This window comes from Dromiciops gliroides, chromosome 5 (assembly GCF_019393635.1).
Source record: "Dromiciops gliroides isolate mDroGli1 chromosome 5, mDroGli1.pri, whole genome shotgun sequence".
In the NCBI taxonomy this organism is placed as follows: domain Eukaryota; kingdom Metazoa; phylum Chordata; class Mammalia; order Microbiotheria; family Microbiotheriidae; genus Dromiciops; species Dromiciops gliroides.
Genome location: NC_057865.1, coordinates 22,730,974 through 22,752,847, shown reverse-complemented (window position 1 = coordinate 22,752,847; position 21,874 = coordinate 22,730,974). Strand labels below are relative to the sequence as shown.

At 47.2% G+C, this 21,874-nt stretch overlaps 1 protein-coding gene across 2 annotated transcripts in view; it reads right to left on the bottom strand.

Annotated features, from left to right (window-relative positions):
- Positions 1–21,874, bottom strand: part of OSBPL10 (oxysterol binding protein like 10) — a 233,233-nt gene that overhangs the window by 52,489 nt on the left and 158,870 nt on the right. For both annotated transcript variants that reach the window (XM_043965396.1, XM_043965397.1), the window contains exon 7: positions 3,754–3,900. In XM_043965396.1, coding sequence (XP_043821331.1) covers positions 3,754–3,900 — 147 coding nt within the window. The remainder of the gene's footprint in view (positions 1–3,753; positions 3,901–21,874) is intronic.

The window sequence follows — 21,874 nt, the reverse complement described above, 5'->3', positions numbered from 1 at the left end:
CTATGCACCCCCATTGAGAACATACTTAACAACCACTTTTATTTCAGAGTTGAGATTGATATTCTTGCCCTTCATTTTTCCTATGAATTTTTGTGATTAAAAAAAACAAAATAGTTTTGTAAAGAGGCCTTTTGGGCAGCTAGGTGGCGCAGTGGATAGAGCAGCGGCCCTGGATTCAGGAGGACCTGAGTTCAAATCCAGCCTCAGACACTTAACACTTACTAGCTGTGTGACCCTGGGCAAGTCACTTAACCCCCATTGCCCTAGAAAAAAAAAAAGAGGCCTTTAACTAATTTGCCTGGAATTGCACAAAACGTGTAAGTTAATTGGAGAGTGTTGGTATTTCTGCTGCCTCAGTCTGGCCCACCCATAAGCGGGGAATGACCCTCTAGGTATGAAGAGCTTCCTCTATGTCTGTCATGGTCACAGAATCTCAGGATTTAAAGGGACCTCGTAGGCCATGCAGTCTGCACGAGTGAGTCTGATCAAGCGTTTATCTGAAGACCTCGAGGGAGGGGGAAGCCCCTGTCCACCTCCACACAGTTCCCTACCAACACTGGTCTCTTCTTCCTCTGCCCCTGGCCTGAGAATAAGCTCACCGATGCTCACCATCACTGGAGTCCTCTGCTTCCTCTTCACAAGGCACAGGGTTCAACTTTTCAAGAAGCTCCTCATATGTATTCATTAGGTCCAAAGAGTCAGTCATCTTTCTTCCCCCCTTCTCCCCACCTTCTAACTAGGCCAGGTCTGGATTCCCCTGAGCCTCTTCAGATCCCATTTCTCTTTTGTTTTGTAGCAAATACTTCACACTCTCTGATAATCTGGAGAATCGAGGGGGCATACGTCAAGCCCCTTTGTCGGGGCTGTTGACTCCAGGCCCAGCACTCTATCCACTACGCCATCTCGCTACCTTCAAGAAAGTAACCAGCCTAGACACAGCGCCTATATAGACATGAATAGAATCTTAGACTTAGAATTGTTTTCAGTTGTCCTTATAAAGACCTCATGTTGTGATTATAAACAGGCTTTTAAAAAGATGTTGTTGGTCTTTGTTGCTTGCTAATGATTTTTGTACGCTGATCTCATATCCTGCAATTTTCATCAAATCCATCTAGTCATTCCAATCTATCGGCCGAAGCAGTTAAATCACCTAGATTTACTTTCGAAAAAAAAAAAACAACTCCACAGATCTTCGATTTTGAGGCTACGTCCTTTCTTCCCCTGGTGAGGCCCTCCTTGGGTCCTCCACTTCCTCCAGGCTGGCCGACCTTCATCCCCCATCGGCTGTGCTTCTGGTCTTTGACACCATGCACCTGCACAGGTACCATCACACTGCCCCCACCCTCAACCCTTCAAGTTCCCTGCTGTGCACAATCTTCCCTCATTCGAGTGTGAGCTCCTCAAAGGAAGAGAGTGTCTTCCCTTTTGCTTGAATTTACATTCCCAAGAACTCCAGCACAGGCCAGGCACAGAGTAACCACTTAAGTGCTTGCTGTCTTGCCTTGTCTCCAATATGCTACTGAATTCAAGTGACATGCAGAATCTATGTAGGAAAGCAATCATTTGTTCTGGAAGGCTTGAAAGAATTCACCTGAGAACCTTTCTGGGCTACAGGGGCAGGGGGAGGCAGGGCAAGTCGCTGAAAGCTTGACTTCTTTTTCCTCTGAAATTACTCTATTTAAAATGATTGCTTCCTTGTGGTGGGTAATTTACACTTTTGTAGATAATCAGCTATCTCGCTCGAGTGCTTTGTTTTGTTAGCTTACACCTGCTTAGAAGGTTCCCGGATGATATTCTTAATTTCTTTTGTGTTTATTGCAATCTCTTTTTTATTGATAACTTTGTTGATTTCCTTGCAATTTACACGGTTTCCATTCATTTCATTCCCCCTGCCACTCTGCCAAAAAAACAGCTCGTGATTCTGTTTTTTAATTCAATTGTCCTTTTGCTTTTTATTATTTCCTTTAACCCATTTTTTAACATTTTCATACATATTTTTTAAAATCCCAATCCTTCTTGGAAATACTCTTCCTTTGCTGTGGTTCTTCCCCCTGAAATGAGTCTTCTCTTCTAATGAAGAAAAACAGCAACGTAAAACCGATCAACATAGAGGCTACACTATACCTGAGGATGTAAGGAATCTTTTGTGCTTGAAGGCTGGTCCCTCCCCGCCCCGCCCCGCCCCCTCTACCACAAACAGGGAGGTTATTTCTGTATCCATCCCCAGGGGCCAAGGCTGGCCAGGACGTTGACTCAGTGTTTGCCCTTAACATTATAATCCCTCTTTTTACCTCCTCTTGGATTTAGGGAGAAAATATTATCTAAAATTCATATAACTTTCTTGTTACAGACTGTCATCGATGAAAAATGCAGGGTCTTCTTGTACTGGTGACCCACCATCTCCTCCTGTTATAATTTCTAGGCACAGTCATGTCCAGTGGAAGGCCATGGCAAGAATGAACCAATGAGACTTACAGAATCTCCAAGGGGGAGGCCATTCAGAGAGGGGGTGTGGCCTGGACTCAATCTGAGGACCTGGGTCACATCTAGGTTCTATCCCTCACTACCTGTAACTAGAGGCTCAGCCTCTCTGGGTCTCAATTTCCTCAAGTGTTGAAATGGGGCAGTTGGACTATATGAGCCCCTGAACTCCACCCCCACCTCTCAATCTACCCTTAATCTTACCCAAAATGTCTTCTGTGACAAGACATCATCATCCCGCCTTCACTTGAAGAAGTGAAAAACCCACAGCAGCCTATGCCCCGTTGGACAGCTCCAAATTCCTAGGAAAATTCTACTCCAACAGAGCTAAAATGCCCCTCTCTGCAGGCTCCCCCCTCCACTCCCCATCACTCCAAGTTCTGCCCCTGAGGCCAAGCAGAACAATTCTTTTTTTTTTTTTTTTTTTTTTTTGCGCGGGGCAATGGAGGTTAAGTGACTTGCCCAGGGTCACACAGCTAGTAAGTGTCAAGTGTCTGAGTCCGGATTTGAACTCAGGAACCCCTGAATCCAGGGCCGGTGCTTTATCCACTGCGCCACCTAGCTGCCCAGAACAATTCTTATTATTTCTTCCACTTGGTGACCTCCATTTAAGTGGCTGAAGCTAGGACGTCCATCCATACACGGTCTCTCCTCTAGGCTAATCATCCTTCACCATCCTGACTGCTCTCCTCCAGGTATTTTATTTTTCAAAATGCTCCTTAGAAAATGGTGCCAGAGCAGAACCCCAAAACACAGATCTTATTTGACTACCATGAAACTCATATCCCCTACTTTCTGGACACGATGCCCCTTTGAGTGGGGTTACAGCAGCATTAGGTTTTGAGGGCTCACGCTGTACCACTGCATCTTATCAAGCTACCTGGAAGTCCACTAAGACATGCAGATCATTTTCACCTCAACTATCAACTGGCCATGTCTTCCCCATGCTCGTTGGTGGTTTTTTTTTAAATATTTAAACCCAGAGTGGAGCTGAGCTGAAGGAGGTCAACAGGATTGGCAATGTATAAGTCTACTCGTCACAGGTTACCACTGATGGTCAATGAGGTGACACCTTCAATTGGGACACATCCCAAAGGCTCTAGGCTGAAGCCTCTCTCATAACCCAACACAGACCTAGCTGACCTGGCTATTCTGCCTCTCGCTTAATGGCAATCTCTCTGCAGTCTTGCAAACAAAACATGGCAGCAAAACTCTGAGGGAAGGAGTGAGGCACGGCCCATCGGGAAATCCCCTGACACCCGGACCACCTACCGAGGTACTCTCAATTTTCGGTTCTTGCTCAATCACCGACGGAGAAGGTATGATTTGGTGCTCAGAAGTCGATGTGAGGGCAGGAGGTAACTGATGCTCACTCCAGTGCTGGGAGGACGTGGATGAGATTTCCTTTTCTCCTTCGCCCTGAGGGGACAAAAGGGGGGGGTAAGTCTGGCTGAGCACAACTGCCGAGCATCATTTTGGGTGGGTGGCCAACAAGTCCACGCCACTGCATCCTGACATGCTGTGGATGGGGGGTGGGGGGATGCAAGCAATACTTTGGGTGGGAGGGGCCTACTGCTTAATTCTCTGGGAGATGGGACATATTTCTGCCAAGCACCAGGCACGCAGGCATTATGGACTCAGACTTGAAGGAGGAATCGTGAGCTGCCTATGGATTGGTGAAATGAAATGATCTAGATGGGAAAAACAGGGGGAAGGAGGATTGAGTTACAGTTTAATCTGTTTCATCCAATCAGACTACACTGCTGAAGACAACCGAGGTTTAACCGCAGTTCCTCCGAGATCACAAAATCGCTTAATTTTAGAGCTAAGAGGGACCTCAGATGACTTTGAAGTCATCCCACACCCAGCAAAGAATCCCCCTGTCACATACCCAGCCTCATCTGGGAAGCTCTAGACCAGGTTGGTTATGGAAGGGGCCCGGAGGACCAAAGCATGGGGGTAGATGAGGAGATAACCACATTAAGGTCATTTTACCTCTCTGGGCCTCAGTTTCTTCTTTGGAAAATAAGAAGATTGGAATTATCTCTATTATCCCTGTTGGTTCAAGTTCCCAAGATCAGGCATCAGCTAGCCAGGTCAAAGTGCAGGTTGGGTACAACTTTGTAAACTGAGGCTTGGGATGAATAGTCTTGTTTAAATAGAATACGCTTTTGGTTTATAGAATAGTTTTCATTCTTAAAACAACAACAACCCTTTCAGGGCCAGAGTGATCCACCTCACCTGTAGATATCACCACTTCCTTGATAACTGCCCCACATGACTATGCTGGCAGCATTATCACCTTGGGATGCTGACCCTCTCCCATCCACGAACACTTGTTAAGTTTGACAGATTGCTGAGCCTATCTGCCTTCAGACTAGCACAGAGAGGACGCAGCTTCTCCCTCCCACGGTCAAAGTGGGACCTCGCTCCTGTTCACTACACAGACTTTCCAGCATTGTGGCAGCCAATTCCCACTGCTCAGATCTTAAAGAACATCGGAGGCATGAGTTTGGTGACAGTCTACCCACCTGCCAGGCACTTTTACCAGCTGACACCTTTAATACATGGCTGAGGAGCCAGGATGGGAGTGGGAAAGCTCAAAAGTCAGGGAGACCCGAGTTTGAATTCTGCCTCAGACGTTTACTGGGCTGTGACCTTATACAAGGTCATTTAACCTCCCTCTGCTAAATGGGGATAACAATGACACTCCCATCCCCAATCCCCAGGATGCTCTGAAGCTCAAATGAGACAATATATAGGAAGCTCGTTGAAAACTGAAAATCTAGAGGAATGTCAGTTCCCACTGTTGTTGTCATGCAGGATTCTCCCTGGGCAGAGGTGGACTGCTTGTCCGAAGCCCTGACTGTCCTCTGCTTTGCTTCTGAAGCCAGGCAAGGAGACACCTAGTTCCAGGCCCTTGTTGTAGAGACAAGGGGACTAAGAACTGGAAAAAGCAAAGGGCCTGCTCAGGGTCACAATGGCAAGAGTTGTGAGCAAATTACAAAAGAAAAGAGGGAGATGGGGGATCACACTTGGAAGGAAGCGCAGGGCAGCAGAGTAGCAGAGTACATCAAAGAGAGCCCTGCGTTAGGGGTCTGAGGACTTGGGTTCAAATTCCAAGTCTACAATGTACAACTTTGTGTGACCTTAGGCCAGTCACTTCTCATCTTCATCTATGAAATGGGATAATAATAGCATCTATCTTCCAGGGCCCTTCTGAGAATCAAAGGACATTGATATATAGATGTATATGATAATATACAAACATGTACCTCATACATGTGTGCACATTATATCGCATGCTATAATGCATGTCTATTACATTAATGTGTACACATGTACTTATACACAACGGGTGTGTTACAATGCATGTGTGTGACATGTCTATATGCACATATGTGTATGTACCTAAATATATAGACATATATACGTATGTATAATGGGTTGCATTAGATGTGATACATTGCACAAGATCTATATATATATGTGTGTCTGTGCTTGCTATATAACAGACATATATTGTCTTTATATATTCTATGTAACAGACAGGCATCTATTGCTAGGTGATCACATAGGTGTATAATATAATAGACCTTTGCCAATTTTAAAAGCTCTGCATGTGTCCTTACCCTCATCGTCATTTGCCCCTCTATTTTGCCCTTGAACGACCATGCCAGGGATGAAGACAATATGGCACAATGGAAAGAGTGCGGGAGTTTGCACCTGTGTGACTTAAGCGAGCAAACTTAACCCCTTGGGCCTCAGTTTCCCCGTCTGAAAAAGGACGGTGGATTAGCTGGCCTCTAAGGTCCCTTCCACTTCTAAATCAATGGATATCCAAGGTCTCCCAGCTTTCGCCTTTGAGATTCAAAATGCCCAGTGGGCGAGTGGGTCAGGGGCACTAAGTTGGAGGGGAAGGTGTCAGAAGGAGGGAGGGAGGGCTCTGAGATGGGCTGGAGAGAGGGTGGCAGGGAGGAGGAGGAGGAACTCCACCTGGGCCTTCAGAGATGGGGAGACGGTGAGGAAAGCGCTGGGAGGGAAGGGCACAAAAAGGGGGAGAGGGGAAGACCTTGGGCCCCGAGCCGGGAAAGCCCAAGGCAGGGAGGCAAGACCAGTCGGACCGGAGCCAAAGCGGGCTTCCAGTAAGAGAGCCAAAGGAGATGTGATCAAGGTGGGTCTGGTCCAGACAGTGGCCGGATGACTCCAGACCTTCTCTCCTAAACAAGAGGAAGTCGGGTTTTGGAGCACAAGACAATTCGTCAGGCAGCGGGGAGGGCCGGCGGGGGATGCACAGGGGATGCACAGGGCCCGCACCTGAGCGGCTGCTTGTTCATTCCCCAGGGAGCTCGGGCAGTAGCAGGAGGCAGATTGTCCAGGTGGGTCTGAGGCTCAGCGGCCTCCTCTGCAACATAGGGCGAATGATCAGATATTTGGACCAGCCACCTCAAAGGCTGATGGGAGGAAGCCTTTGACCAACCTTCAAGCCCCATAAAAATGGGATGAGAAATGATTGTTGTTCAAGTCACTGTGAAGGATAAACCAGAAGGCACCTTCCAGTTATCAAAGGGGTTTTCTTCCCTCTCACAACTGCCCTGACTGATTCCAATCGACAAGGGCTTAAACCATCACCAGCGAGGCTACAATTACAACAACTTCCAGGGAGCCAATAACAGGACCCAACATGGACCGAATCCCAAACCAAAAAGGGAGGGAAAACCCCCGGTAATCAACCACATGCGTTAACAGGATAAAATCGATCAAGACACGTGACAAGTTTGTTCTGTGGCCCTGTCCAGCCATCCCCCAGTGCACTGAGTGAGACACTGTCAAACACTTCGCCAAAATCCAGAGCCACCATACTGACAATATCTCTGCACTCGTCAATCCAGCAATCCCGAGAAGGAGGAAAAGCCGTAGGTACGGCACTCTATAACCATTTAATAAACACTTGTCAGATGAACAACGTTATTCTTAGGAAACTGAAGAGAAAACGGAAACACAGTATCATATTGTGAGAACAGACGTGTGATGTTTAAAATCTAAATGTGTGGTTGCCTGAAATTAGAAGCTTTAGCACCAGTCTTTGGGCATTAAGCATTTATTAAAGCATACCAAGTATTCACATGGAGTTTAGAAAGTTAAGAAAAGGTCTATCTAGCCTAGAGTTCCAGCCTGGTCAGGTTCTTCCTCAAGTCCTCCACCACGAGCCTGCTTCAATCACGAACTCCCCTCAAACTGAGTGTGGAAGCTTTTTTATAGGTCCAGAGCATGGGAGGTCCTTACACACTGCTTCAAGCTGATGGGCTAGCATCATCCAAATCCATTGGTTCACTGGACTTGAAGGTGGTCTCAAGTTAAGTTCAAAGTCTTTAGCTTCTGAGAACAATACCTTCTTAAGGGCCAGCCAGGTGTGCTTACTTGAAGTTAACTTGAAGTAAGCTAATCAGCAGTCAATCACTCTCACTTAATTCAATCAGTTTAGATTAATCTCCAGGTGGGCCTTTGAGTATCTGCTAAATCCCATTATTTTATCACAGACGTGGGGACGAGTTAGAACGGGGTAGATCTAACCTAGTTGTTGTTGTTAAAGGAAAGAGTGTTTTAAATCACTGACTCCCATAGAGAAATAAACTATTTCTATCACACATCGACACTGAAAGAGCTGCCCCCCCCCAACAGGTTTGTCCCTTTCCTTGTTCTGAAAATACCTTTTAAATTCTTGTTTGTGTCCTTAACAGTCCTGGCTCATTTTGAACATCAGCCTCTGAAACGCTCTTTTCACAGTTCTCTTTCACTTTTCCAAATCCTTCCTAGGTTCTGTGCCCTTGCCCACCCCTTCAATATCTCCTTTAAAAAATATGAGCATACGTGAGAGCTCCCTTAGGTGGCCACATTGATCTTTGTAGATGCCTCCCATAATAATAATGATAATGTTAATGGTATCATCCCCCACTAGGAAAACTTAAAATCATGTTGTCAGAACTTCATTCTAAAGACTCAGGGCACAGAAATCTTGCCTGTCATTTTGCTGAACCACCTGAAATCTGTTTTCGAAGAGTCTTTACATCCATCTTCTATCTCTCTTACTAGATCGCTAACAGCAGCTTGAAGGAAGTTACTGTTTTGTGCCCCTCACAGCACCTTACAGAGTGACTTAATGTAATAGGCTCTCAGGAAAAAGTGGTTCTGTGAATGCTTTCCCCACCTCAACCTGACCTGGGGGTTCCCAGGAGATACCATGAAACTGCTGTATTGTTACACACACTTTCCTGTCCCCTGTGCAACTTAAGGGCAGCTAGGTGGCACAGTAGATAACGCACTAGGCCTATTAGAAAGACCTGAGTTCAAATCCAGACTCAAATGCTTACCAGCTGTGTGACCCTGGGCAAGTCACTTCACCCTGTTTGCCTCAGTTTCCTCATCTGTAAAATGGGCTGGAGAAGAAAATGGCAAACCACTGCAGTATCCTTGCCAAGAAAACCCCAAATAGGGTTAACAGAGTCAGACACAACTGAAAAACAACTACTGTAATTCCCAGTTTCTTTGGGACTTTTCACTAATGCCATCCTGTGTTCTCCCACTACCTCTACTCCACCTCTACTTGGGTGACAGGTACCTCGAGAGGCCCTTCCAAGGTCCAAGCCACAGCTGGAGAAGACTGGCCCCTCACCTTGAGAATCCATATTACAATACCATCTACTTCCATTTCAACCTCCTTTCTTGTACGCTCCTAACCATTTCAAAGACCCTAAAACTTCCAAGGATTCTATCGGCTGGCATGAGGTAGAAATCAATAAATCACCCAACAGACTGACCCAAAAAGCCAGGGGGTATTTTGAATTAGATCAGTAGTGGCTATAGAATGAAATGATGAAGCACTAAATTCAATGTATTTAGGGTTTTTAAGATGCCGCCAGATTAATCTTTTGAGATTCTACTGCTCAGGGAAAATGTGCTATCCCTTCCCACTTTTCAATCCTTAATGAGGCTGTGGTATTAGCTAAAAAATTATTTTCCTTTAGGAATCAAGGACTTTCAAAGGGGGTGGTAGTGGGGAGAGAACCACCTTTTTCATCATTAAAAATTTCCTCATGTTTTATGCATAAGAGGAAAAACCCAAACTTGCAAAGGCACAAGATAAAAAAAAATGAAATTTCTTAAAAGGACGAGACATCTGGTCGATTTGTTGGAAATTTCACTCGGGGACACTAAAACAGACCCTGAAAACAAGGACTAGATTATTAGCGTGATTTTCTTTTAATCAATAGCAACAGCAATCAACCATGCAGCAGGGCTGCCTTGAACTACAGCCATCCCTTTAATCCTATATCCCCTTAACTCGGATTACGCAGATGATTGTCTCAGGTATAAATTATTTATTGGCCTGATAGCATAAAAGGAACAATCTGTGAGACCTCTCCAACTACATCATGCTTTTTTATTTACAAGCTGGAAGCCTTTGCCTCATTACGCAGCAGAAAAAGGATTTCAGCTCCGACTAGGGACAAAGAAAAGGCCAAGAACAACATAGGAGGGAGGACATACGGGAGCCTCCGTGAGGCCGAGACATTTACATGGCGATGGATGCCAGATTCTGTGAAAGCTATTCTGAGGCCAAAAAGGAAAGCCAGGAGAGGGGCAGGGACCTCTCCGGACACTGGGCTCATCACCCAATAGTCTGAGTGACGGTGGAAGCTGTGGGATGTCTCTGACCTATCGAGACTCTAAGTTCTGGGAGGGTGGGGACTTTGCCTTATCTACATATTGCTTCTTCCCCAGCATTACTCTGTACATAGAAGGTGCTTGTGATGGTTGTGGAAGGGAGAAAGGAAAAAACAGAGGGAGAGTGGGAGTGAGGGAGGAAGGAAGGAAGGAAGGAAGGAAGGAAGGAAGGAAGGAAGGAAGGAAGGAAGGAAGGAAGGAAGGAAGGAAGGAAGGAAGGAAGGAAGGAAGGAAGGAAGGAAGGAAGGAAGGAAGGAAGGAAGGAAGGAAGGAAGGAAGGAAGGAAGGAAGGAAGGAAGGAAGGAAGGAAGGGACAGATGGGAAAAGGTAGAGAAGATGCAGTAGTCCTTTCCTGCAATAAGCTTCTTGTCAAGCATGGCACTAGCTGCCTCTCCATCTAGTTAGTTGATGCCAAAGGAGGCAAAGCTAAAAACCAGGTCAAGTGTTGAGACGGAACAAAAGTTGCAGCATCTCGGAGCATTCTGTGCTCACCACTAACAGCACAAAACACTTCCCCACTTAGAGCAGACGACGTCTTTTTACACTGCGTTTTGGCAGACACACATTAACAAAGCAAGGAAAAGGTGTCAGAAGGATAACAAGCTCTCCTCTCTAACAGGAAAAAATAAAAAGCTGCTGCCAGAGACAGTTTGAGGCCATGGTCTCAATCCCCAGAAATGAGGTGAGGAATGTTAGCCAGTCAGCAATCCCCGAAATGCCCCAGGGCCCTTGGCTACAGTAACTAAAGCTGGGAAGCAAAGACCATTCCCCAGTCCTGTGGGATGCAGCGCTGGGCGGCAGGCTATCCCTGTCCCTGCCTGGCCGTCCAGTTCTCCCTCCTGCTGGTGTCTCTGACCTTCTGCCCCTACTGCCCCCACGGTCAACACCTTCCTCTGGACCTACATCCATGTGACCTTATTCACTGTAACCAATTCCGAGGGGTTCCCCGAGTCTCCGGCCTCTTGTGATTAAGAGGTACACTTGACCATCCCCCCACAACTCTACGAGGTAGGCTGCCCAAGCAGTAACACGATTGTGATTATACACATGAGAAAACTGAGGCAGATTCAGTGGGCTCTCTGAGGTTCCGAAGAGGGTAAGGGCCCTAAACACACATCTCTGCTCTGTGTTTTGCACACTGTACACAATAAGTTCTATTGACTGATTGATAATCCTCCTCAATGGTATGACAACATCAGGGATTTGGGGATTTTGCTTTTTGGGGGTGCGGGAAGGGGGGCTAATTTCATCTCTTATGGAGAATTCCTAGTGTGGAAACTCCCTCTACCAATCAACCTGGGGTGCTGCCTGCCAATTCGGGGTTTTATAGGGCAATGAGAGGTTGAGTGATTTGCCCAGGGGCAACAAGAATCAGTATATGTCAGAGAAGGGACTAGAAGCCACTTCCTGGGTCTAAGACTAACCCTCTACACAACCTCATGCTTCCTCTTCTATCCTATCCATCTGAAGACCTGGACCTTAGTTTCCAAGGTTGTATCAACATGGCTCCTAACTCACCCATCTAATCCTTGCTTCTTCAGGAAGCCCCCAGGGGTGTCTCCTTCAGCCTGGTGGTACACCCTCAGTCACCAGCCAAGAGCTGGGGAAAGGGAACTGAGCAGATCACCCCTTGTGAAACACACCCCCCCTTTCCCCAAGGGCAGCCCAAGTCCCCTGGGACCTGGAGTCAGGCATCCCTGGCTTCAATCCCACAAGAGACACTTAGACATGAGGGATTCTGGCCAAGTCGTTTAGGCTTTGACTCATTTCCTCATCTAACCACTTCCTAACTGTGACCCTGGTGTCAACTTCAGACCGAAACGCTGCAGCACAGAGACACAACAGGCGCACATCAGGATGACGGGGCTTCCACTTGGAATCGTGCTGGGGACCCAAGGACTTCACAGAGCAGCATCTAATATGATTAGAAGAGGGGACAAACGTCCCATTCACCTGAAGAATTCCAAAGGGAGCAGACCCCGGGCACCATTGACAAAAGTCATGGTCTCCTCCCACTTCTCTGGCCGCTCCCTCAGTGGCTGCTCTTCTTCCACCCACCCTGTGAGACTCCCAAGGTCCCCCTTTCCTCTCTCCTTACACTCCCACCCCCACAGTCTGCGACATCCATGACTTCAAGCTCTGATCAAACAGATGCCCACCTGCCCAGTGGCTTAGAAAACCAGAGTAACATCATCTCTGTCGTGTTATATTCTTTATTCTGTTAAATATCTCCCAATTCTGCTTTAATCAAGTTCCTGCCAAGCTCCAGAGTTTTCCCAGCCTCCAGATTCCGAGGTCTAGGGCTGAAAGGGGCCCAACTACATTCTGGGGTAAGAACTGAGGCCCACTGAGGTCAAACAGCTTACCCAAGTCATGCAGGGAAAAGAGCCCACCCAGCCCAGTCCAGCCCGACATTCGGCTGGGGTCCCATGGGGTCAGCTACTCTACCATACATGGGTGACTCCTAACTTACATAGCTCTAATGTCTTCCCCAGAGCATCATCTCCAGCCACCTGCGAAATACCTAGAGAGGCTGATACCCCAAACAGCACGTCCCGAACAATGCTCATCATTTCTCCCTCCCTACTGCAAACCTGCCTATCTCCTTCAACTTCCTGACTTCACTTGGTGGCCAGAAGCCCGTTTTCCCAGTCACCCAGGCTCTGAATTCAGGCCTTATCTACCGATCATCCCTTCCTCCACAACCAATCACAGCTGCCAAGTCCTGCCCACGCCACCTTGGGAGTTATCTCTGCCACAGGGACACTCACTTCTACCCTTGCTGGGGCAATGGAAGTGAGTCTGGGCCCTGTAAAATGGTCCCCTGACTCCCATCTCCCCCCCCCCCACCCCCGAAAGGAAGCTACCGGAGGCACCTTCCTACAAGATAATTCATTCTTCAACTGCAGGGCCTTCAGTTACTCTCCAGTGCCCACCAAATAGAGTAGGAATTCTTCACAAAGACCCTGAAGGCCCTCTGTGATCGGGCTGCGATCTGCCGAGCAAGGGAAGAAAAGTTTGGAGGCAGAATACCTGGGACTCAGGATCAACCTTGCCACTTCACCTGTGAAACTTGACATTAAGGCATTTGACTTGTGGGGCCTCGTCTATGACATGGGCTGCTTTTTCCAACTGTTAGAGCTTGGATTCTTAATCCAGGGTCATGAGCTTATTTTTTAGCTATTTCAACATAATTGGTTTCCTTGGAATTTTATGCATTTGAAAACGTGATTTGGGGAAGAGGCCCAGAGGGTCCCCAGCCCACCCATGGATTCCACAGCACAAAAAAGAGCCCCCAAATCAGAATGCATGCTCCCTGCTTTTGCAAGGTATATTTCCAGCTCTTGGCACATGACAAGACTTTGTTTTAAACGCCTTTTCATTCACACATTCCTCATCCGGGCTCTCACCAAGGCCTCTTCTCCCCAGACCTTTGCTAGCTCTACCTTCCAAACCTCATCAATCATCAATCAATTATTGAGTGCCTACTATGTGCCAAACACTGGGCTAGGCACTGGAATGTTACAAAGACACAAGCCCTCCAGGAACTTAGCACCTGAGGGGGTTTCCCAACCTGCCCCTGCTTGCCTGTCTCTTCTGTTGAAATCTCTACCATTCTCAAAGACCATCTCATCCCCAACACCACCACGATGACACTTTTCCTTCAGCTGCTAACAGTAAGATCATCTTCCTCTGAAATCCCCACGGTGCCCATTTTCTCTCCTCTCATACTTACTCTCCTCCTTTTCTAGACTGTAAGCTTCCTGAGGGGAGGGGAGCTACACATATTTATTTCATCTTTGCATCTCTAGGATCTTTCACACACTTGATATTTGAAGGAATTAAATACAACTAAACCCTAAAAGACTAAAACCCTAAAAATAAACACTCATTTCCTAAGCACATCATTTGAAAGGTAAGAGGAAACCTCTGAGTGGACCCAAAACTGACAACAAAAGCACAATTTTGGAGAAAATCCTCCTTAGGGTTCCTGAATCAATGAGATGACTGCTCCGTCCACCTTCTTCCTCATGAAGTTCAAGACACAACCATCGGTCACTTTCAAAACTGGAACACATTCCCCACAAAAAAAACCCAGGCTAGCTGGGTCCCAGGCTAGCTCACAATAAACAAATGCCGCGGCAACGCTAGGAATTAAACATAGACCCTTTGCAACTCATCAGCCAAGGTTGGAGACATCCTTCACCAAATATAAGAGGAAAATAAAAGGGAGAGGGGCAAGATGAGATTCTTCCTTTGACAACCTGCCAAGAGTTGGAGAACACAGGGGATGTGAAAAGGAGTTAAGAGAATTACACAAAAATAGAATTCATAATCTTTGATTGGTAAAGGAAAGAGTTTAAGGGCACAATGTATATGTGCCATCTTCCTAAGGGGGAAGAAAGGAGGTGGCAGGGAAGGGAGAACACAACGGAGAATTTGCCTAAATCAGTCAACTGGAAGGCCCTCAGTGTAGGAGAGCCCAGCTGTGGTCAGGACACAGAGGGACAGCAGCCTCAGAAGGGACTGATGAGAAGAGCAGCAGGTCCCTCTTCTATGGAGTGGAGAACACGGGGAAGTAGAGGATGTGCGGTGACAACAGCTGCTCCCTGGGGGCTTTACCATTTTCTGTACTCAGACAATCCTGACGGAGATGATCGTCTCCATTTTAAAGAGGAGGAAGATGTTCGATGACCTTTCCAAGAACTGTCATTCAAATCCAGGTCTTCCGGAAGGGACCTCACAGCTTATCTCATCCAACCTCCTTCTTTTATGGTTGAGGAAACTGAGGCACAGTAGACGCGTGGGTGCAATAGCTATCTTTTCCACATCCACTCATTCTGACTTTGAAGGACCCATTCCTCTGCAAAATTCCGCTGAATCAAACTTATAATTTTGGGCGGGGATGGGTAGAGAGATGGGGAGTGGGGGGTTAAACCTGTTATTCCATTGATGAGGAAATGCCTCCCCCCACCCAAAGTTGATAAGCACCTGTAACTTCCAGGCTTATAGAGCTGCCTGAGGACTCTGAGAGGTTAAGCGACCTTTTCCAAGGCCAAACAGCCCATAGCTATCACCCAGGCCACCCCAGCCCCAAGACCTGCCTTCTCTCCCACAACCCCACGGTACAACTTAAGGATCATGGCAACTTAAACAGAATGTTCTATCTCAGTGTTAAACAAGTCAGAGATGGCCAGGGTTAAAAAAACAAAACAAAACAAAACAAAACCACAACTAGTTTTTGTCTGCCTTCAGACCTGAGGATAGCAAGGAGCAACGTTCGCCAAATTCCAAGATCCCCCTAATTATTAGCATCCAATTACATCCCTGTGGGGTGAGTTTCTGTTCTAGCACACTGACCCTGATCCAAAGAGAAAGAAGAAAAACCTTGAGCAGAGAACACCATTACAAAGAGTTGTGCCCCAGAACTTGGCACTGTGCTGGCACCTAGCAGGTGCTTCATAAATGTTGATCGATTGACTGATAGTAGGCGCTTAATAAATCTGTATCAATTCATTAAGTCAGTGAAGGAGAAGAGGTGATAGGTCATAGAACAGACCATCATTTTTTTTCTCCTCGAGCTCTTCATATAACATTGTTATGTTTGGTATTTGGATTCAAAATGGAAGGCTGGGAAGAAATTGAGAGGTCACCTAATCCCACCACCTCATTATAGACATGAGGAAAGTAATACCCATGGAGGGGCATGTAGGAAGGTGCCCACGTTCAACAGCAAGTGTTAGGAGCTCCTCCCTGTAGCCTTGACCCTCCTCTCAGGCAGGCTTAGGGAAGGACAAGCTGGTATTCCATCGGCTACGAGGAAGGAGAAGGCAGAAGAGGGAGATGCAGCGAGAGACCGCCAGCCCTGTTGGTGAGGAGCAAGGCAGCAGCTTACCGAGGACGAGATGGCGATGGCCGTCTCCTCGGCAGCCGGCATCGGGCACACATCCTCCACAGCTGGCGTCGTCGGGCTCTTGTCTTCGGCAGCTGGTGGGGGGTACACTTCCTCGAAAGAAACCTGCATCGGGTACGTGTGCTCTCCCCAGACGGGTATGGGGCACACGTCCTCTCTCGAAATGCGCATCAGGCACACACCCTCTTTATAAACTGGTATCAAGTACAGCTCCTCAGCACACATAGACTCCGCTGGCCAGGAAGGGACGTTCTCTTCCACACTCCTCCTCCCTCTCCTGCCCTTCTTCTTTTTCTTCAGGCCATCCTGCCAGCTGGAGGTCCGAGGACCAAAAAGGGAAAAGTGGAATGAGCCCATGGCGGGCCTCTCACCATCCAAGGCACCGTTGACCCATTAACTGCAAAGCACAGGATCCTCCGGAATGGCCCCGATGCTGCCCATGGGGCTCCAGAACCCAACTGGGGCCCCAGATGCTGGGCTGCTTCCTGTGGCCCTGCTAATTGTTTATGTCATAGAACAATGGTGCAGGCGGGGAAAGGGGGAGGGAAAAAGAAGGTGGGAGGCTCTGACCCGTCTTTGTTCCGGCATCACAGACCCACACTTCCAGGAGCCAAACAGTCCTCCATCTGGGCCAACGCAAACCAAAACCCCTTTGAGACCCAGTAGAGAGTTTCCACGGCTAAAAAAGCATCGCCTCCCTGTGACTCGGCTCGGGAAGCACTCCTCCCAACTTTAGGGAAGCTCATCTTTGAAAGGAGAGACGCAGACCACCACCAGCCCAGACTTGGCACCCCCTTCTTTGGTACAAACACTGGAGGGGGATGGGATGCTTTCGGGTTAAGAATGACAGCCAAAGGGGCAGCCAGGTGACGCAGTGGATAAAGCATCGGCCCTGGATTCAGGAGGACCTGAGTTCAAATCCAGCCTCAGACATTTGACACTTACTAGCTATGTGACCCTGGGCAAGTCACTTAACCCCAATTGCCTTACAAAAAAAAAAAAATGATAGCCAAGAAAACTGGGTAGAGGAAATGCTCTGGAGTCAAAGGAAATAGCTAGAAGCCTACCTTTGTCACTGACCAGCAGTGGACACTGGGCATGTGACTTCACCTTCTGGGTCTCAGTTTCCCCAACTGTAAAATGAGAGAGCTGGGCCAGATGACCCCTCAAGGTCCTTTTCAGGGCCTAAAAACCACACACAGGTCTGCTGTTTAGGCTCTGTTGGACATCAGGTGATTTGCTGACCCACTATGGACCTCAGTCTCCTCCTCAGGAGGTCTATCTCTAGGGCTCCTCCATAGTTAAACCTATGATCTGGGACTTGGGAAAACCAAGCTGCCGTGGATAAAGGCCAGGAGGATGCAAGACCGCCTCCACATCAGAGAGAGCAGTGAGAAGAAGAATTGTGCAGAGTCTTTGTAAAATAATCAAAACACCACTTTTAGGGGGCAAAAAGAACTAAGAGCAACGGTGAGCATTTTCGTAGCCTTTTCATGTTTGCAAAGCACCACACATTAGCTCATTTGATCCTTAGAAATGAGAAAACTGAGACAAATGGAGGTTAAGCCCAGTGTCATACAGGAAGTGTCTGAGACAGGATTTGAACTCGGGTCTTTCTGACACTATGTCCACCATTCTTACCCACTCTGCCAAGACCTTATTTTTTTGGAGGGAGGGAAAATACAGAGAGGAAAAAGCATCATTCTGTAAGCTATGATAAAGAAGCGCCGTAGCCCACCTTATGAGCAGACCACAAAGCATGTCTCTGAATATGATCCTCATGGAGCAAGATGGTACTTCATGTGTCCAGGCCCTACTGGCGTAGCTGCATTGGAAGCAAAGCCACCCACAGGACACTCGGCCCCAGTGGCCCCTTGGTTTCCAGGGTGTGCTGGCCCAAAGGCGCGCGCGCACGTGTACACACACACAGTCACACGCACACACACACACACACACAGTCACACGCACACACACACAGTCACACACACACACACACACACACACACACACACACACACACACTCCCTGCTGGTGCCTCACCTTGAGGACAGAGAAATCATTATAATGGATTGGGAAATGATATATGCAGCCAAAAAAAAGCCCAACTTCATCCATGCCACCAGCTGGCAAGCCCAATGCCTCTTCTTAGCACCGGGGTCTAGGAGGGCAAGGCTGAGAGATGATGCACACAGGAAGAAGAGCGAAAGCCATCCCCTCCAGCTAGGCCATGGTAGGTAAATCACTAGTGATGTGGGTAACGGTCCAGACGGCAGGGTTTGGGGGCCTATAATCATGGAGGGGTGAGGTTGAGACCCTGGGAAAAGGAGATGCTCATTCCTAGGATTTGAATTCAGGTCTTCCTGACTCAAAGTCCCACCCTCTATCCACGGCACAGCTTGATGGCAACATATCCCATGTTAGACCGGGCTGATGCAGAAATCTGTTTTTCTTGGCTATGCACGTCTGTTACAAGGGTTTCCTTTTTCTTTTCCTTTTTCAGTTGGAGAAAGAGAGGTGAAAAATAACTGCCTGACAATTAAAAATAAAATTAATTTTTGTTTGTTTGTTTGTTTGTTTTGCAAGCAATGGGGGTTAAGTGACTTGCCCAGGGTCACACAGCTAGTAAGTGTCAAGTGTCTGAGGCCGGATTTGAACTCAGGTACTCCTGAATCCAGGGCTAGTGCTTTAACCACTGTGCCATCTAGCTGCCCCCTAAAATTAATTTTTAAAAGAATTCTTTCTCCGATGTCCCTGAGAAGTGGTTATCCAGCCTCTGTTTGAAAGGTCCTCATCGATAAAATAAGGGGCTTGGACGAGATGATCTCCATGGGCTCATTCAGCCCTAAATCTACTAAAGGTGGGCTCTGGAGACCAAGGACCTGAGTTCAAATCTCATCTCTGGCATTTCCTCACTGTGTGACCCTGGACAGGTCACCTAACGTCCTTGGGCGAGATGGCCTCTCTTTCAACTCTGACCCTCATAATCATTCTCCAAATGAGCAACATTTGGGTTTTGGCCCCAAGACTGGGGTTCTTGGAATCCAATACTGATCTCATTTTAAAACCCAGAAAATCATCAACACTGACAATTTCTCACAAGGCTGGAATAAAATAGGTAACCTCAACATGCTAGTCTATGAGATAGAGAATAGAATTTTTAATCGAGAACTTCATGGGGAACTCTCAAAACTAAGCCATTTGCATCTTATTAAAATGAAACTTTTACAGTCTAAGATTTACTTTTAAGTCAACTACAGAGTTTCATCCCAAAGAAAAGAAAATGGCCCCATTTTCACCCTTTCTTAAAAGCTCATCTAAATGTAAATGTTGGCAAAATTAGTGGGATCAGGGAAACTCCATTCACGCCCTCACTAGTCAGGGACCAACAGTGCCTGGGGAGCCAGGAATCTCTCTCTAGGAGTGCCAACTGAACCCCAACACACAACAGAACAGACAGCAGCAGGCATTCTGTTCACGGCGAAGGGAACATCCCACCACCGACTGGGTCACATCACACCCAGAGCGTTGTGGGGCAGCTAGGTGGCACTGCAGTGGATAAAGCACCAGCCCTGGATTCAGGACGACCTGAGTTCAAATCCGGCCTCGAACACTTGACACTTACTAGCTGTGTGACCCTGGGCAAGTCACTTAACCCCCACTGCCCCGACGAAAAAACCCAAAACAAACAAACGAACACCCAAAGCGATCTCGGGGCCACATTTTGGGGAGGACACTGTTAAGCTTGGCAGCCAGGAAGGATCTGGAGATCATGGATCCTCAGACAGGTAGGTCTACCATGCCAAAAAGTGACTGGACCTTTGGAGGGTCGTTTGAGGGAGGTGGAGATGTGTAATTTGGAGAAGAATTGGAGGAAGGGTGATGGTTATTGTCTTTAAGCAATAGAAGGCCTAAGATGAGAACAAGGGATCGAGCTTTTTTCTGCTTGGGCCAAGAGAGCACAACAAGCATTAGTAGGTGGATGGCAAAGTGCTAGAGCGAGGCTTGATTTCAGAAAATATTTCCCCAGAGGAAGAAAGGTCGGCCTCAGGAAGTACGGGCCTCCATCTTCCTCCAGGTCACAAGACCACTTGTGAAACTTCTTAAACTGTGGATTGCAGCATAACTGAATGTGGGGGTCGTGGAAAACGTGCCAACAGTAAAAGGTTACAGATGCCCATTTTATACACCTAGAGACCCAGGGTTGTGTAAAAATTTCTCAGGCGAAAAGGGGGCATGAGCAGAAAAAGTTTAAGAAGCCCTGGGATAGAGGAAAGCATTTGCCTGGCATGACCTTTTCCTCCCTTCCATACATGAGAATCTCTTGCTTCCTTCAAAACTCAGATCAAGCACCATTTCCTGTAAGAAACCTTTCCTGATCCCCCCAGATGCAACTGCCTTCATCCTCAAATGATTTAGTACTTATTTTTCACATGCAAAGTCTGTGTAAGTGTGTGTGTATATGTGTATATGCATGTGTACATAGGTTGCTTGCCCCATTAGAATCCAACAGGCTTCCTTGAGGTCAGGATGATTTGTTGCTATCATCATTATCATTATAAGTAGCATTTCTATAGCACTTTAAGGTTTTCAAAGTACTTGCCAAATATCTCCTTTTATTTTCACAACAACCCTGAGAGGTAGGTGCTATTATTATCCCCATTTTGGTGCTGCTTAATCATTTCCATCCCATCTGACTCTGTGTGACCCCATTTGGGGGTTTTCTTGGCAGAGATCCTAGAGCAGTTTGCCATTTCCTTCTCCAGCTCATTTTAAGATAAGGAAACCGAGGCAAACAGGGTGAATTGACTTGCCCAGGGTCACCCAGCTAGTGTCTGAGGCCAGATTTAAACTCAAGATGAATCTTCCTTATTCCAGGCCTGGCACCCACAACCAAGGTCAAATGGCTCCTATCAGAGGTCAGATGAGAACTCAGGTCTTTCTGACTCCAGGGCCGGTGTTCTATCCACTGCACCACCTGCTTAATTTTTATTTTTGTATCTCAGGTGCTTGGCACACATGCATTTTTTGAATGTTTGCTGATGGACTGATTCGTATTTGGATGCAGTCACTTCATCAGCGACCACTGTCATGGGACACTTCTCAAATAAATGATAGCTATTATTAGTAATGGTGAGGGAGCAGCTGGATGGTACAGTAGATAAAGCACCAGCCCTGGATTCAGGAGGACCTGAGTTCAAATTCGTCCTCAGACACATGACACTTATTAGCTGTGTGACCCTGGGCAAGTCACTTAACCCCCATTGCCCCACAAAAAAAAAATAGTAATGGTGAGGTCCCCATCACCAGAGGTCTGGGAGGAATCAGACCCTTTTTATATTGCAGGCACTGGAGATCCAAATTCAAAACAAAATCCCTGCCCTCGATGAACTTCCATTCTAATGGGAGGTGAGATATGATGGGAAGGGGCAAATGACTGCCTGATATGCTGACCTCATTACTGATCTCTGAGAGATGGAAAGGCACACAGGACCATGTCTGGCCTGTAGATGGCTGACCAGATGGACACTCATCAATCAGAGCCTAGGACCACCCCCACACATGGGAGGTGAGACCAGTCAATAGTCCAGCCTCTCCAGTGTAATTCTTTACACCAGGCTGACCTCACACTTTCCCCGGCACCTAATACAAGGGAAGAAAGCATCCCATTTCTATTGTGACTAAATGCTTCCGGTAAATCCTGACTGTCACAAACTTTCTTTTCGAGTTTGACTTCATAAAGCCACATTCCCTCCT